Raw genomic sequence first — 13768 nt, forward strand, 5'->3', positions numbered from 1 at the left:
GGGAAAATTACTTTGGGTGAATTACTCTTGATTTTTGTTTTAAGTGCAGTAGAATAGATTGCTTAATGATTTAGAATCTATTTAATTAGTAAAAATGTTTCAGCATGGTGGTGTACCCCTGTAGTCCCAGCTACTCAAGAGGCTGAGGCAGAAGGATCACTTGAGTCCAGGAGTTTGAGGTTGCAGTGAGCCATGATGATGCCACTGCAGTCTAGCCTAGGCAACAGAGTGAGACCCTGTCTCAAAAACAAAAACCAGAAGGAAGTAGTCTACTGGAGTCTAGAAAAAGAGAGCACAGAGATATAGGCAGAAATAAAGGACCTAAGGAAAGTACAGCAAATAAGCTTTTATAGAGGGATTATTGGTAATTTAAATTTTCTCTTCGGTGATACAGAGCGCTATACCAAGAAAAGAAATACTGAATTTGGTAGGCATAGACATTCTGGTTACTGGAGAAGCCTATTGTCTTGTTTACCAGAGATAGTTTTCAGGCTTTTTCTTGGTGGGGATGAAATATTCCCCAGGACCCTTTGATTTCTTGCCCAACAGACAATGTTTTTGACTTACTAGTTCAGCTTCCCACAGTATTTTAATTTCAGAGAGGGTGTGTTTTAAAAGAATATGTAAGTAATCTGGTCACTAGACAGTGTGCTTCTTTATCATACATGATTTAATTTGTAAACTGATTTATACACCAATACCATGTGGATTTGTTTAGTGTGTGTTCAGTTGGGTACACGGATAAAATTGAGTTTCTGGCTTTACAAAGCAGAGACCCAGACCCTGAAGCATTATGTTTCTATCAAGGTTCTAATACCTTAAGAATCTCTCTTTGAGTGACAGCTGCTTCCTCTGTAGATATCTGATTTTTCTTTCTTTGGTTGCAAGAGAATTAGCATGCATTAAAGCAATATCAAAATTATATGGCATATATGTGGCATTTCTTTTATGATATTTAAAATTGGACAGTAGTAAAATAAATGAATGAGTCTAAGGCTCCTCTCCAGACCAGGAGTCTGTTCCAGATTCTATTCAGCAACCTCCCCCCACCCCTTTCCTGTTATATGAAAGAAATGAGTAGGAAAAAGTAGATTTTAAGTTACTAACTAAAGGCTGACACGTTTTTATTTAACCAAAAAAGAGAGGATCTGGAAACTGTAATTTTCTAGGAATGTTTACTACCTAAATTAAAAGTTTAAATCTCACTTTTGCTGCTTTGGTGATTAATAAATATAATTTCAGCTCAAGTGTAATATCATGAATAATTGCCAAAAAAAAAAAAAGGCTGATAGAGCGAGCTAAGTTTTCAATTTGTGTCTTTCATTGGTAAAGTAACCAGAAATCTTTGTGGCCAATATGTTTTTATGTTTCATTTAAATGAAGGTTAGAAGAGGAGTCATGTCAGAAGAAACAGTAAGCGAATCACAGTTTTCCTTGAAGACTGCAGCACTAAGAGTGTTTGATCTTCCTCTGTCTTGGTATTATTCTCTCTCCCAGGTAAAAAAAAGAAGTTGAATAATCATGTTTATAACTCTTAAAAGGGGATTGTGTTACTTTAAAAAAAGTTCCTATCTTAAGTGAATTTACACAGTCTATTACAATTATTTTCAGTGAATTATGTTATTCCAATAAACCTGTTCTCACTATTATAATCCTTTTTATTTTGGTAAAGTACACATAACATAAAATTGACAATTTTAACCATTTTTAAATGTATAGTTCATTAGCATTAAGCACATTCACATTGTGCAACCAATCATCAGATTTTCTATTTATTATATAGTTTCAGTAGGCTTAGTGTTTCTAGTAATTTTTCTGTTTAATCTAAGTTATTCAATTTGTTGACATTATTCTCTTATAATCCTTTTTATTTCTATAGAATCAATAATAATGTCCCTATCTTCATTTCTGATTTTATTAATTTGAGTCTTCTTTCTTCTAGTCCATCTAGCTAAAGGCTTGTCAATTTTGTTGATCTTTTCCAAGAAGCATCTTTTGGTTTCATTGATCTTTTGCTATTGTCTTTCTGTTCTGTTTCATTTATCTCTGCCCTAACCTTTTTTATTTCCTTACTTCTGCTAGGTTTGGGTTTAGTTTGTTCTTTTCTTGTTCCTTAAGTTGTAAAGTGAAGTTGTTTTGAGATCCTTCTTATAGTGTATAGTCTTACATTCACATGTACATTAAATACTAATATATTTAAATTTGATCCAAGAAGAGTATTTTCTTTTTGATAATAAGGTCATGCAAGTTTATAAAATATAATGAAAAGTAAGGTGTTTTTAATGCTATTTTTAGAATTATTTTATTATTGAATCTTTAGCATCCAAAATGAAGGAGCTGATTTTTTTCCCCCTGAATCTCATTTGGTTTCTGTGAGCACTAGAGGGAAAAACATAGAAATGGAAAAAAAAATAACAATTGATAATGAGTGTAGTAGAGATATTGAAGAGAGGTTCTGAAGAGAATAATTCAAGTATGTAATATGTTAAGTTTTGACACACACATAAAAATACATAAATATATGTGACATCATCACCATAATCAGGATGATTAACATCCCCATCATCTCCAAGTTTTCTCATTTGCCTTTATAGTCTCTCCCTCTGCACCCCCCTTTCCAGCTCCTCTCCCCTACTTGTCCCCAGATAGCCACTGATCTGCTTTTCATCACTATGGATTAGTTTTCATTTTCTAGAATTTTATATAAATAGAATCATATAGTACATACTCTCTTTTGAATGGCTTCTTTCACTCATCCTAATTATTTTTGACATTTATTCATGTTATTTTGTATATCAATAGTTGATTCCTTTTTTTTCACTGTTTAGAGACAAGCTTTATTGAGGTATGCTGTACATACAATATAACATGTACCTATATTAGAGATACATCGTCGTAAAATTTTGACATGCATACAGCTATGTAGCCACCACCTCCATTGAGTTAATATTTCCAGCATCCCGTAAGACTCCCTCATTTCCTCAACCATACTCCAACCCTAGACTCAAGGAGTCATTGACCTTTCTGTCACTACTGGTCAGTTTTGCCTCTTTTTAAATTTCAAATAAATGGAATCATACAGTATAAACTCAATACGTTTGGCTTCTTTCACTCAGCAGGAGATTCATGTTTTTGCACATAGCAGTTGTCTATGCATTACTGCAGAGCAGCATTCTATTGTGTTGACATACCATGGTTCATTTATCCCTTCACCTACTTATAGACAATGTGTTGTTTCCACTTTTTAACTATTGGAATAAAGCTCCTGTGATCATTCTTGTACAAGTCTTTGTGAAGTCATGTTTTCATTTCTCTTGGGTAAAATATCTAGGAATGGAACTGCTGGGTCATAGTGTAAGTGTGTAAAAAGCTGCCAGAGTAGTTAGAAAGTGACTGTATCGTTTTCTGCTCCCATTGGCAATGTGTAAGAGATCTGGTTGTTCCATGTCTCTGCCAACAGTTGGGATGGTCAGTCTTTTTAATTTTAGCCATTCTATTGGGTTTGCAGTGGTAATACACTGTGGTCTTAATTTGTATTCCCCTAATGACTAATGATGCTGACCATCTTTTCATGTCCTTATTTACTATTCATATGTCTTTTTTTTTTTACAAAGTATCTGTTCAAAGTCTTCTGACCATTTTAAAAATTTAATCTGATCATCTTATTGATTCCAAAGAATTCTTTTTCTTTTCTTTTTTTTTTTTTTTGAGACAGAGTCTCGCTTTGTTGTCCAGGCTAGAGTGAGTGCCATGGCGTCAGCCTAGCTCACAGCAACCTCAAACTCCTGGGCTCAAGCGATCCTACTGCCTCAGCCTCCCGAGTAGCTGGGACTACAGGCATTCGCCACCATGCCCGGCTAATTTTTTATATATATATCAGTTGGTCAATTAATTTCTTTATAGTAGAGACGGGATCTCGCTCTTGCTCAGGCTGGTTTTGAACTCCTGACACCGAGCAATCCGCCCGCCTCGGCCTCCAAGAAAGCGAGGATTACAGGCGTGAGCCACCGCCCCCGGCCTCTTTTTCTTTTCTTAGAGACAGGGTCTCACTCTTTGGCCCAGTGCAGTGGTACAGTAATAGCTCACCGCAGCCTCGAACTCCTGGGCTCAAGGGATCCTCCTGTCTTAGTCTTCTGAGTAGCTGGGACTACAGGTGCATGCCACCATGCCCCAGTAATTTTTTTAATTTTTTTGTAGAGATGAGGTCTTGCTATATTTCCCAGGCTGGTCTCAAAGTCTTGGCCTCAAGTGATACTCCCACCTTGGTCTTCCAAAGTGCTAGGATTACAGGCATTAGTCACCGCACCCCACCTGTAAGAATTCTTTATGTGTCCTGGATACACGTCTTTGGTCAGATATACCTATCGCAAATATTTTCTACTAGTCTATGGTCTGCATTTTCACTTTGTGTCTTTTTAGAGTAAAAGTTTTTAATTTTAATAGAGTCTAATTTATCAATTTTCTTCATTTATGGTTAATACTCTGCCAAACCCCTGCCAAACCTCAGCTTCCAGAAGCTTTTATACATAGATCTATGTGCCATTTGAGTTAAATTTTGTGTCCAGTATAAGTGTTAAGGTTCATTCTTTCCCACAGGTATCCTATTGTTTTACTATTGTTTGTTGAAAAGATTCTCTTTCTCTCATTCAGTTACCTTGACTCTTTTGCAGTGAACAGTATATTGCCGAATTATTTCTGAATTTTCTATTCAGTTCTACCGAGTTACATGTCTGTCCTTGCGCCAATACCTTGCTGTCTCAATTAAGGCAGTTTGTAGAGTGTCTTGAAATCGGTCAGTGTAAGTACTCTAACCGGTTCTTTTTCAAAATTATTGTTGGCTATTCTATGTGCTTTACATTTCTATGGAGATTTTAGAAATCAGTTTGTAGATTTCTACCCAAAAAGCTGCTGAGACTTTGGGATTGTGTCAAATATATGGGTCAATTTGAGCAAATTGCCATTGTTAACTAAAAAAAAACTAACAAGGTTTATACTTTGGAAAAAGTAGAGCTTTATTTTTTATAAAGGTTAGCAATCTGTTGGGTGGGCATTTCAACAGACTGGAAAGTGGAGCCCCAGCCAGAAGCCAGGCACATGTGTTTCAAAGAAGAGACATAAGGGAACAGGATTTTATACTGAATATGGTAGGCAAAAATATATATTCAACAAGCTATAGGAGAAGTCATGAATATTTATAAAGGGTAAATCCTGTATTTGTAATTGTGTTTTATATCTCTCTTACCCTGCCATCGCTGGGACCTCAGTTTTAAGGTGTTTCTGGGGTCCTCTTGGCGGAGAGGGGTCTATTTAGTTAGCAGAGGGCTTAGGATTTTATTTTTGGTTTACACCATCTTATTGACTCTTCCAATACATAACCATGGTATCTCCATGATATTGTGGAATATATATTTGGTCTTTCTATTTCCTGACATACAGCTCCTGGAATCTCCATAGTGATAATAGTGTCTTTTTTGTGCTATTGAGTTGACTGGTGGCTGGCACCCCTGGGTAGCTTCCGGATGGGGCTGATCACCAGAAAGATCAAGGCAGGATTAGAAGGTTGGGACATTCAGCCTTACCCTTCAGTCTCTAGGGAGACTAGAGGTTGAATTGATGCCAATGGCCAATAATGTAATCAATCATCCCTAGGTAATAAAGCCTCCATGAAAACGCTTACGGACAGGGTTCAGAGCTGAATGTGTGGAGGTGCCTGAAGGATAGCGTGTCTGCAGAGTGCATGGGAGCTCTGCCCCCTTCCCACACGCCTCACCCTATGCATCTCTTCCATCTGGCTCTTCGTCTGTATCCTTTGTCATATCTCTTAAAATAAATGAGCATATGTAATGAAGTGGTTCTTTGAGTTTTGTGAGTTGTTCTAGCAAATGAATAGACTTTGAGGAGGGGATAGTGGAGTCCTTTTCATAGCCCTCTGGTATCTGAGATGGAGCTCAGTCTTGTGGGACTGAGCTTTCAACCTGTGGGATCTGTTGCCAATTCCAGGTTGATAGTATCTGAACTGAGTTAAGTTATAGGACACCCAGCTGTTGTCCCTTGGAGAATTGCTTGGTATGTGGGGAAACCTTCCCACAGCTGGTATCAGAAGTGTGTTGAGTCTGTGGCTGTGTGGTAGGAGAGGGGAAAAAAGAGCTTAATTTTTCTTCTGGCAACCTCTTTCCATTTGCTTATATTATTAGGTCATCTTTAATTTCTTTGTTACATCTTAGTTAATTCCTTTTTGTAGTAGCTGAGTACAGCTTTGTACTCAGCTTTGTACTTTGTAGTAGCTTTTTTGTAGCTGAGTAGTATTCCATTGTATACTTGTACTGCAGTTTGTTCACCTGTTCACACATTGATGAACATTTGGATCATTTTCTGTATTTTTTTTTTTTTTTTTTGAGACAGAGTCTCACTTTGTTGCCCAGGCTAGAGTGAGTGCCATGGCGTCAGCCTAGCTCACAGCAACCTCAAACTCCTGGCTCAAGCAATCCTTCTGCCTCAGCCTCCCAGGTAGCTGGGACTACAGGCATGCACCACCATGCCCGGCTAATTTTTTCTATATATATTAGTTGGCCAATTAATTTCTTTCTATTTATAGTAGAGACGGGGTCTCACTCTTTCTCAGGCTGGTTTCGAACTCCTGACCTGGAGCAATCCGCCCACCTCGGCCTCCCAGAGAGCTAGGATTACAGGTGTGAGCCACCTCACCTGGCCCGTTTTCTCTATTTTTAATTATAAATAAAGGTGCTAAGAACATTCCCATACAGGTCTTTATGTGGACATGTGCTTTCATTTCTCTTGGGTAAATACTTAGGAGTAGAATGACTGAGTCATAAGGTAGGTATACATTTAAATTTTTAAGAAAATGCCATACTTTTCCCAAATGTGATTGTAACATTGTTATGGCCAATCTTTTAAATTTAGCCATTCTAATATAGGTATATAGTAGAATCGTATTGTGGTTTTAGTTTACATTTTCTAAGACCAATGATGTTGAGTGTGTTTTTGTGTCCTTATTTGGCATCTATTTATCTTCTTAGTTGATGTATCTATCTAAAGCTTTTGCCCATTTTTAAATTGGATTTTTGTTTTCATATTAAGTTTTGAGAGTTTGTTTTGTGCCCTGAATAAGGAAAATCTTATATCAGATATTTGATTTACAACTATATTAATCTCAATCTGTGATTTGTCTTTTCATTCTCTTAACAGTACCTTTCAAATAGCAGATTTTAATTATGAAGTCCAATTTATCAACTTTTTAATTTTCAGTTTTTTAATGGATCAGTCTTTCGGTGTCATATCTAAGAAATACTTGCCTAACCAAAGGTTACAAAAGTTTTCTCCTATTTTTCTTCTAGAACGTCTACAGTTTTAGGTTTTATATTTAAGTCTGTAATCTGTGAGTTAATTGTTGTATATGTTATATGAGGTTCTGATTGAAGTTCCATATTTATTGCATATGGATAACCAGTTTTTTCTAACACCAGTTGTTGTAGAGACTGAATTGCTTTTGCACCTTTGCCAAAAATCAGTTGTGGATATATGTGTTTTTTATTTCTCTCTCTTGTTCCATTGATCTGTTTGTTTCTCTTTATGCCAGTATGACACTGCGTTATCTACTGTAGCTTTTTGAGTCTTGAAATTGGGTAGTATAGTTCTTCAACTTTGGTTTCTTTTTTAAAGTTATTTTGGCTATTCTAGGTCCTTTTGTATTTCCATATGAACTTTAGAATCAGCTATTGGTTTCTACCCAAATTTAAAAAAATAAAGCTTGCTAGGATTACCACTGGGACTTCATTGACTCTATAGATTAATTTAGGGACAATTGACATCTTTATTGAATCTTTCATCCTATGAATGCATTACATCTCTCCATATATTTAGGTTTTCTTTCTTTTCCCTCAGCAGTGTTTGCTAGTTTTCAGGATATGTCTTTTGTAAGATTTATTCTTATATATTTCATATTTTTATGCTATTGTAAATGGTATTTTTAAAATTTCAATTGTCAGTTACTTGTTAGTGTATGGAAATAGGAATTTTTGTATATTGATCTTGTATTCTACAACTTTATTAAATTCACTTATTCTAGTAGCTTTTTGTAAATTCTATATTTTGTATATAGATCATGTGTTTTTTTTTTTTTTTTTTTTTTTTTTTTGAGACAGAGTCTCGCTTTGTTGCCCAGGCTAGAGTGAGTGCCGTGGCATCAGCCTAGCTCACAGCAACCTCAAACTCCTGGGCTCGAGTGATCCTTCTGCCTCAGCCTCCCGGGTAGCTGGGACTACAGGCATGCGCCACCATGCCCGGCTAATTTTTTTTTTTTTTATATATATCAGTTGGCCAATTAATTTCTTTCTATTTATAGTAGAGACGGGGTCTCGCTCTTGCTCAGGCTGGTTTCGAACTCCTGACCTTGAGCAATCCGCCCGCCTCGGCCTCCCAAGAGCCAGGATTACAGGCGTGAGCCACAGCGCCCGGCCAGATCATGTGTTTTTGAATGGTAATAAATGTTTTTATTCTACTAATACATTATAGTTTGAAAGCTTATGTTCAGTTTTTCATTTTTTAAAATACTTTTATTATGGAAAATTTTACTCATATAAAATAGAATAGTTTAATGAACCCATGTACATGACACCCAGCCTCAATAGTTACCAACTCTTGGGCAATCTTACTTCCTTTGTTCTACCCACTTTCCCTTACCCTCTCATTGGATTATTTTGAAACAGATGCAATACATCATATTATTTCATCTGTAAATATTTCTTTGTATATCTTACCTCTTAAAATGTAACTACCAAAACATTACATCTTCCCAAACCAGTAGTAATTTCTTAATATTATCAGCATCCAGTCAGTGTTGACATTGCTACTATTAGCCTAAAAGTATTTTTTTTTATAGAATTTGTTTTTATAGTATTGAGATAGTATTTGTTTTTATAGAATTGAGATAGTTCTTAAGTTTCTTAGGTGTCTTTCAACTCTTGGATCTTTTTAATCTGTAGGCTCCATCTTTCTTTATTGTTTGCATTTTCTGTGGAAGAAACCAGGTTCTTTGTTGTGACAGGATATTGTTAATTGCATTCTCTTTTCACTGTATTTCTTATGAATTGGTAGTTAGATCAGAGAGTATCAATCAGATTCAGGTGGTTTCCCCCTTCCCCCCAAGCTAGATCATAGAAAGTACATAATGTCTGATTGGCTCTCTTTGTGATGTTTATGATATAGATCTTTAATGATTATAGCCTAGGTATGCCAATTCAAGGTGACATCATTCTTTTCTTCCTTTTTATTTTTTTATTTTTTTTTATTTTTTTTTTTATTTTTTATTTTTTTTGAGACAGAGTCTCACTTTGTTGTCCAGGCTAGAGTGAGTGCCGTGGCGTCAGCCTAGCTCACAGCAACCTCAAACTCCTGGGCTTGAGTGATCCTTCTGCCTCAGCCTCCCGAGTAGCTGGGACTACAGGCATGCGCCACCATGCCCGGCTAATTTTTTATATATATATCAGTTGGCCAATTAATTTCTTTCTATTTATAGTAGAGACGAGGTCTCGCTCTTGCTCAGGCTGGTTTCGAACTCCTGACCTCGAGCAATCCGCCCGCCTCGGCCTCCCAAGAGCTAGGATTACAGGCGTGAGCCACAGCGCCCGGCCTTTTCTTCCTTTTTAATTTATTAGCTAGAATATTTCTATAAAGAGAAACTTTGTGTCATTAACCATTTTGTTACTCGGATACAGTGTGCATAGAAAAGGCAGAATAATTGTTTGATTCTTTCCCTTTTTTAAACCAGGTTTTAAAATAATGAGATGGTTCTCTAGTGTCCCTCACAATGAAGGTTTTCATCAATGAAGGTTTTGGATCAATGAAGGTTTTTAAAAAATCATTCTGGATCAGGCACAGTGGCTTATGCCTATAATCTTAGCCCTCTGGGAGGCCAAGGCAGGAGGATTGCTTGAGCTCAGGAGTGTGAGAACAGCTTGAGCAAGAGCAAGACCCCGTTTCTACTAAAAACAGAAACATTAGCTGGACATGGTGGCATGCATCTGTAGTCCCAGATGCTGGAGAGGTTGAGGCAAGAGCATCGCCTGAGCCCAGGAGTTTGAGATTGCAGTGAGCTTTGATGACACACTGTACTCTGCCCAGGGCAACAAAGCCAGACTCTGTCTAAAAAAAAAAAGCAAAAAAACATTATTCTAATTTCATGGATTTAATGGTATTTGATGTTTTAAAACAATTGCATTTTATTTATCCTTATTTATTCTCAAATGATCCTATTCAAGTTGGCTCCTAAGTGCTTTTGATACAAGCGTGGTGATAGCTTGTTTGCTCCCTGGTATAAATGATACAGGCTCATCTTGTACTTTTCCTGTTCCATCCCTGGAATTAGCCACCTTTCCAAGGAACCCTTTGGTGTAAAATAATATTTAAAGACAACAAACTGTATACCATGATTCAATTCAGATTAAATTGAATGGCTGTGTGAAGGAAAATGATCTCATAAAATTCTACCAAAGGTTCATTGATTTGAGTAAATCTGGATTAGAAACTGTGTTGGCACAACTTTATTTAACAAAACTTTTTATTTTGAAATAATTATAGACTTGTAGAAAGTTACAAAAATTATACAGAGCAAGCCCAGTGTACTCTTCATCCAGTTTTCCCCATCTATAGTTTTGTCATTTTAAGAACACCATAGAACTTCAGTTCCCATCCCCTGCACCTGAGCTCCCCTGCCTTAACAAAGCCTCCCATGGAAAAATTGTCTTCCATGAAACTTAGGAAGCCGGCGCCACAGCAGGAGGTGCACAGCAGGCAAGCCTTCATCTGTATGTACAGCCACCCCACATCACTCACATCACTGCCTGAGGTCCACACCCCACCCCCATCACTTTGTGGAAAAATTATCATCCATGAAACCAGTCCCTGGTGCGGAAAAGGTTGGGGACGGCTGCATAGCATGTCCCTCAGTTGAGTTTCTCTCATGCTTTTTCTTTTTTTATTCTTTCTTCTTCTTCTTCTTTTTTTTTTTTTTTTAAGAAATAGTATTTTGGTTATCCAGACTGGAGTGCAGTGACACGATCATAGCTTACTCTAACCTCCAACTGATCAAGGGATCCTCCTGCCTCAGCCTCCAGAGTAGCTGGGACTACAAGTGTGTGCCACCATGCCAGGCTAATTTTAAAAATCTTTTTGTAGGGATGAGGTCTCACTATGTTGCCCAGGCTTGTCTCAAACTCCTGGCCTCAAGCAATCCTCCCACCTCAACCTCCCAAAGTGCTGGGATTATAGGTGTGAGCTACTATGTGCCTTATGTTTTCTTAAGATTAGGTTGAAGTTATTCATTTATGGCAAGATACCACAATTTCAGGGCATACCTGATGATTTCTGTATGCCTTGTTACTGGTGATAGTAACTTCGATCACTTGGTTAGGGATTTTTTTCCACTGTTTTTCTCCTTTGTACTAATAAATAATACATTTGGAGGTAGATGCTTTCAGATTACATAAATGTCTTGTTTCTCCTCAAATTTTGCCCACTAGCTTTAGTATTTATTTAGATCTTGCTTTCAGAAGTTATTACTGAAGTATTTTTTGGTGATTTTCTATTTCTATCATTCCTTCTACATTTATTATTTGGAATTGTTCCATAAGGAAGAGTTGTCCCTTCTCCCTCTTTTATTTATTTATTCAGTTATTTATTCATATCATTTTGAATATTTATTTGGGGGGTTATAATCCAATACTATAATTATTTGTGCTCAAATTATTCCATCTTTGGCTACTGGGAGCTCTTTCAGGGTTGCTCCTATGTCCTTTTGACAGCCCCTCTTCTTTTTTTCTTTCTTTCTTCCTTTTATCCCCCTCCAGGTTCATCTTGCATTCTTTTCTGCCTGAGTCCTGGAATCAACCACTTCTCCAGAGAGCTTTGGTTCTCTTTAGTGGAGAATGGCATTTAGAAATTAAGATCTGGATGCCAGGTGTGTACTTTGCTACTGGATGTCACTGTTTGTAGATCCTCTTAGGAAACAGGGCTAGGAAATATGTGAATGCATACTAATCCATGTATTCAAAATTAGCTTTATTTCTGAATTTATCTCTTTGCATATATACATTTTAAAAAGAAAAAAACCCACCAAAGCATGAATTCCTAAATTCCTATTGATACTTCCAACTTCATTCCAATAACAGAGCTTTCATTTTAGCATTCTTACTTGGCTTTTTGTCCAGTGGTGAGACGCTTGGCTCTCACATATAGTTTCAGAATTGCTACCTCAGTATCCCTTTGAGAAACGAATTTACCAACTAGATTACAATGTTTAAATATAATTTTTTTTGTCTTTGGTCTTACAGTATCTAGTCAAAACATTGTTACTTAAGTCAGAGCCTTTCTTCCCCACCCTCTTCAGTGTGTTTATGTCCTTCACTTGTAACATAGTTTATTTGTCAAAGTCTGAGATCTCACATCCTGGTTACTTTTTAAAAATTGATTATAGTACAATCTGTTTTTTGTTGTGCTTAGTGCTAGGATTTTGACAGATAAATGATCGTGTATCCATCACCATAGTACCAAATAGAATAGTTCTGTCACCCCCAAAATTCCCTTGTGTAGCCCTTTTGTAGTTATCCTCATCCCCTAACCCTTGACTACCATTAATCTCTTTTCTGCCCTATAGTTTTGCCCTTACCACATTGTCATATAAATGGTGGCTCATGCCTGTAATCCTAGCACTCTGGGAGGCTGAAGTGGGAGTATTTCTCAAGGCCAGGCGGTCAAGACCAGCCTGAGCAACATAGCAAGACCCTATCTTTACAAAAAATAGAAAAATTAGCTGGGTGTGGTGACACACATCTGTAGTTCCAGCTACTTGGGAGGCTGAGGAAGACGGATTGTTTGAGCCCAGGAGTCTGAGGTTACATTGAGCTGTGATGATGCCACAGCACTCGAGCCTGGGCAACAGAGTGAGACCCTGTCTCAAAAGGAATTATACACTATATAATCTTTTGAAACCAGCTTTTTTTGATTTAGCATAATGCATTTGAAATTCATTTACATTGCCATGTATCTGAATAGTTTGCCTCTTTTTATTGCTGAGTAGTATTTCATTTTATGAATATAACATAGTTTCTTTATTCACAGGTTGAAGGACATTCTGGTTGTTTCTGGTTTTAGGTGATTATCAGGTCTTGCAGATTTTCTCTTATGTTTTCTTCTAGAATTTCTTCCTTGGATTTTCTTTGACAAAAATAGCTTGACTATATTCATGTGGATTTCTTTCTGAGCTCTCTATTTTGTTGCATTGATCCATATGTATTCTTTCACCAATACCACACTATCTTGATTAGTGTAGCTTTATAGTTATATCTTAAATTTGACTAGTGTAACTAATTATTTTGGCTACCGTAGTTCTTTTGCCTTTTCCTAATTTTTTAAAAAATAAACTTATCAATATCTACAAAAGGTTCTTCTGTTTGTGGGTTTGTTTTATTTTGTTTTTTTGTGGAGAAACAGGGTCTCATTCTGTTGCTTAGGCTAGAGTACAGTGGCATCATCATAGCTCACTATAGTCTCAAACTCCCAGGCTCAAGCAATCCTTCTGCCACAGCCTCCTAAGAAACTAGAACTTACAGGCACACACCACCACACCTGATTAATTTTTCTTATTTGTATTTTATTTTTTTGAGACAGAGTCTTGCTTTGTTGCCCAGGCTAGAGTGAGTGCTGTGACATCAGCCTAGCTCACAGCAACCTCAAACTCCTGGGCTCAAGCAAT

General features: G+C 36.9%; 1 protein-coding gene across 2 annotated transcripts in view; it reads left to right on the plus strand.

Moving 5' to 3' along the window:
• The window catches only part of MIGA1 (mitoguardin 1), an 81585-nt gene that overhangs the window by 1516 nt on the left and 66301 nt on the right, over positions 1-13768 (plus strand). For both annotated transcript variants that reach the window (XM_012787437.3, XM_012787428.2), the window contains exon 2: positions 1384-1497. In XM_012787437.3, coding sequence (XP_012642891.1) covers positions 1399-1497 — 99 coding nt within the window. In that variant the 5' untranslated portion in view covers positions 1384-1398. The remainder of the gene's footprint in view (positions 1-1383; positions 1498-13768) is intronic.

Source organism: Microcebus murinus, chromosome 2 (assembly GCF_040939455.1).
Source record: "Microcebus murinus isolate Inina chromosome 2, M.murinus_Inina_mat1.0, whole genome shotgun sequence".
In the NCBI taxonomy this organism is placed as follows: Eukaryota; Metazoa; Chordata; class Mammalia; order Primates; family Cheirogaleidae; genus Microcebus; species Microcebus murinus.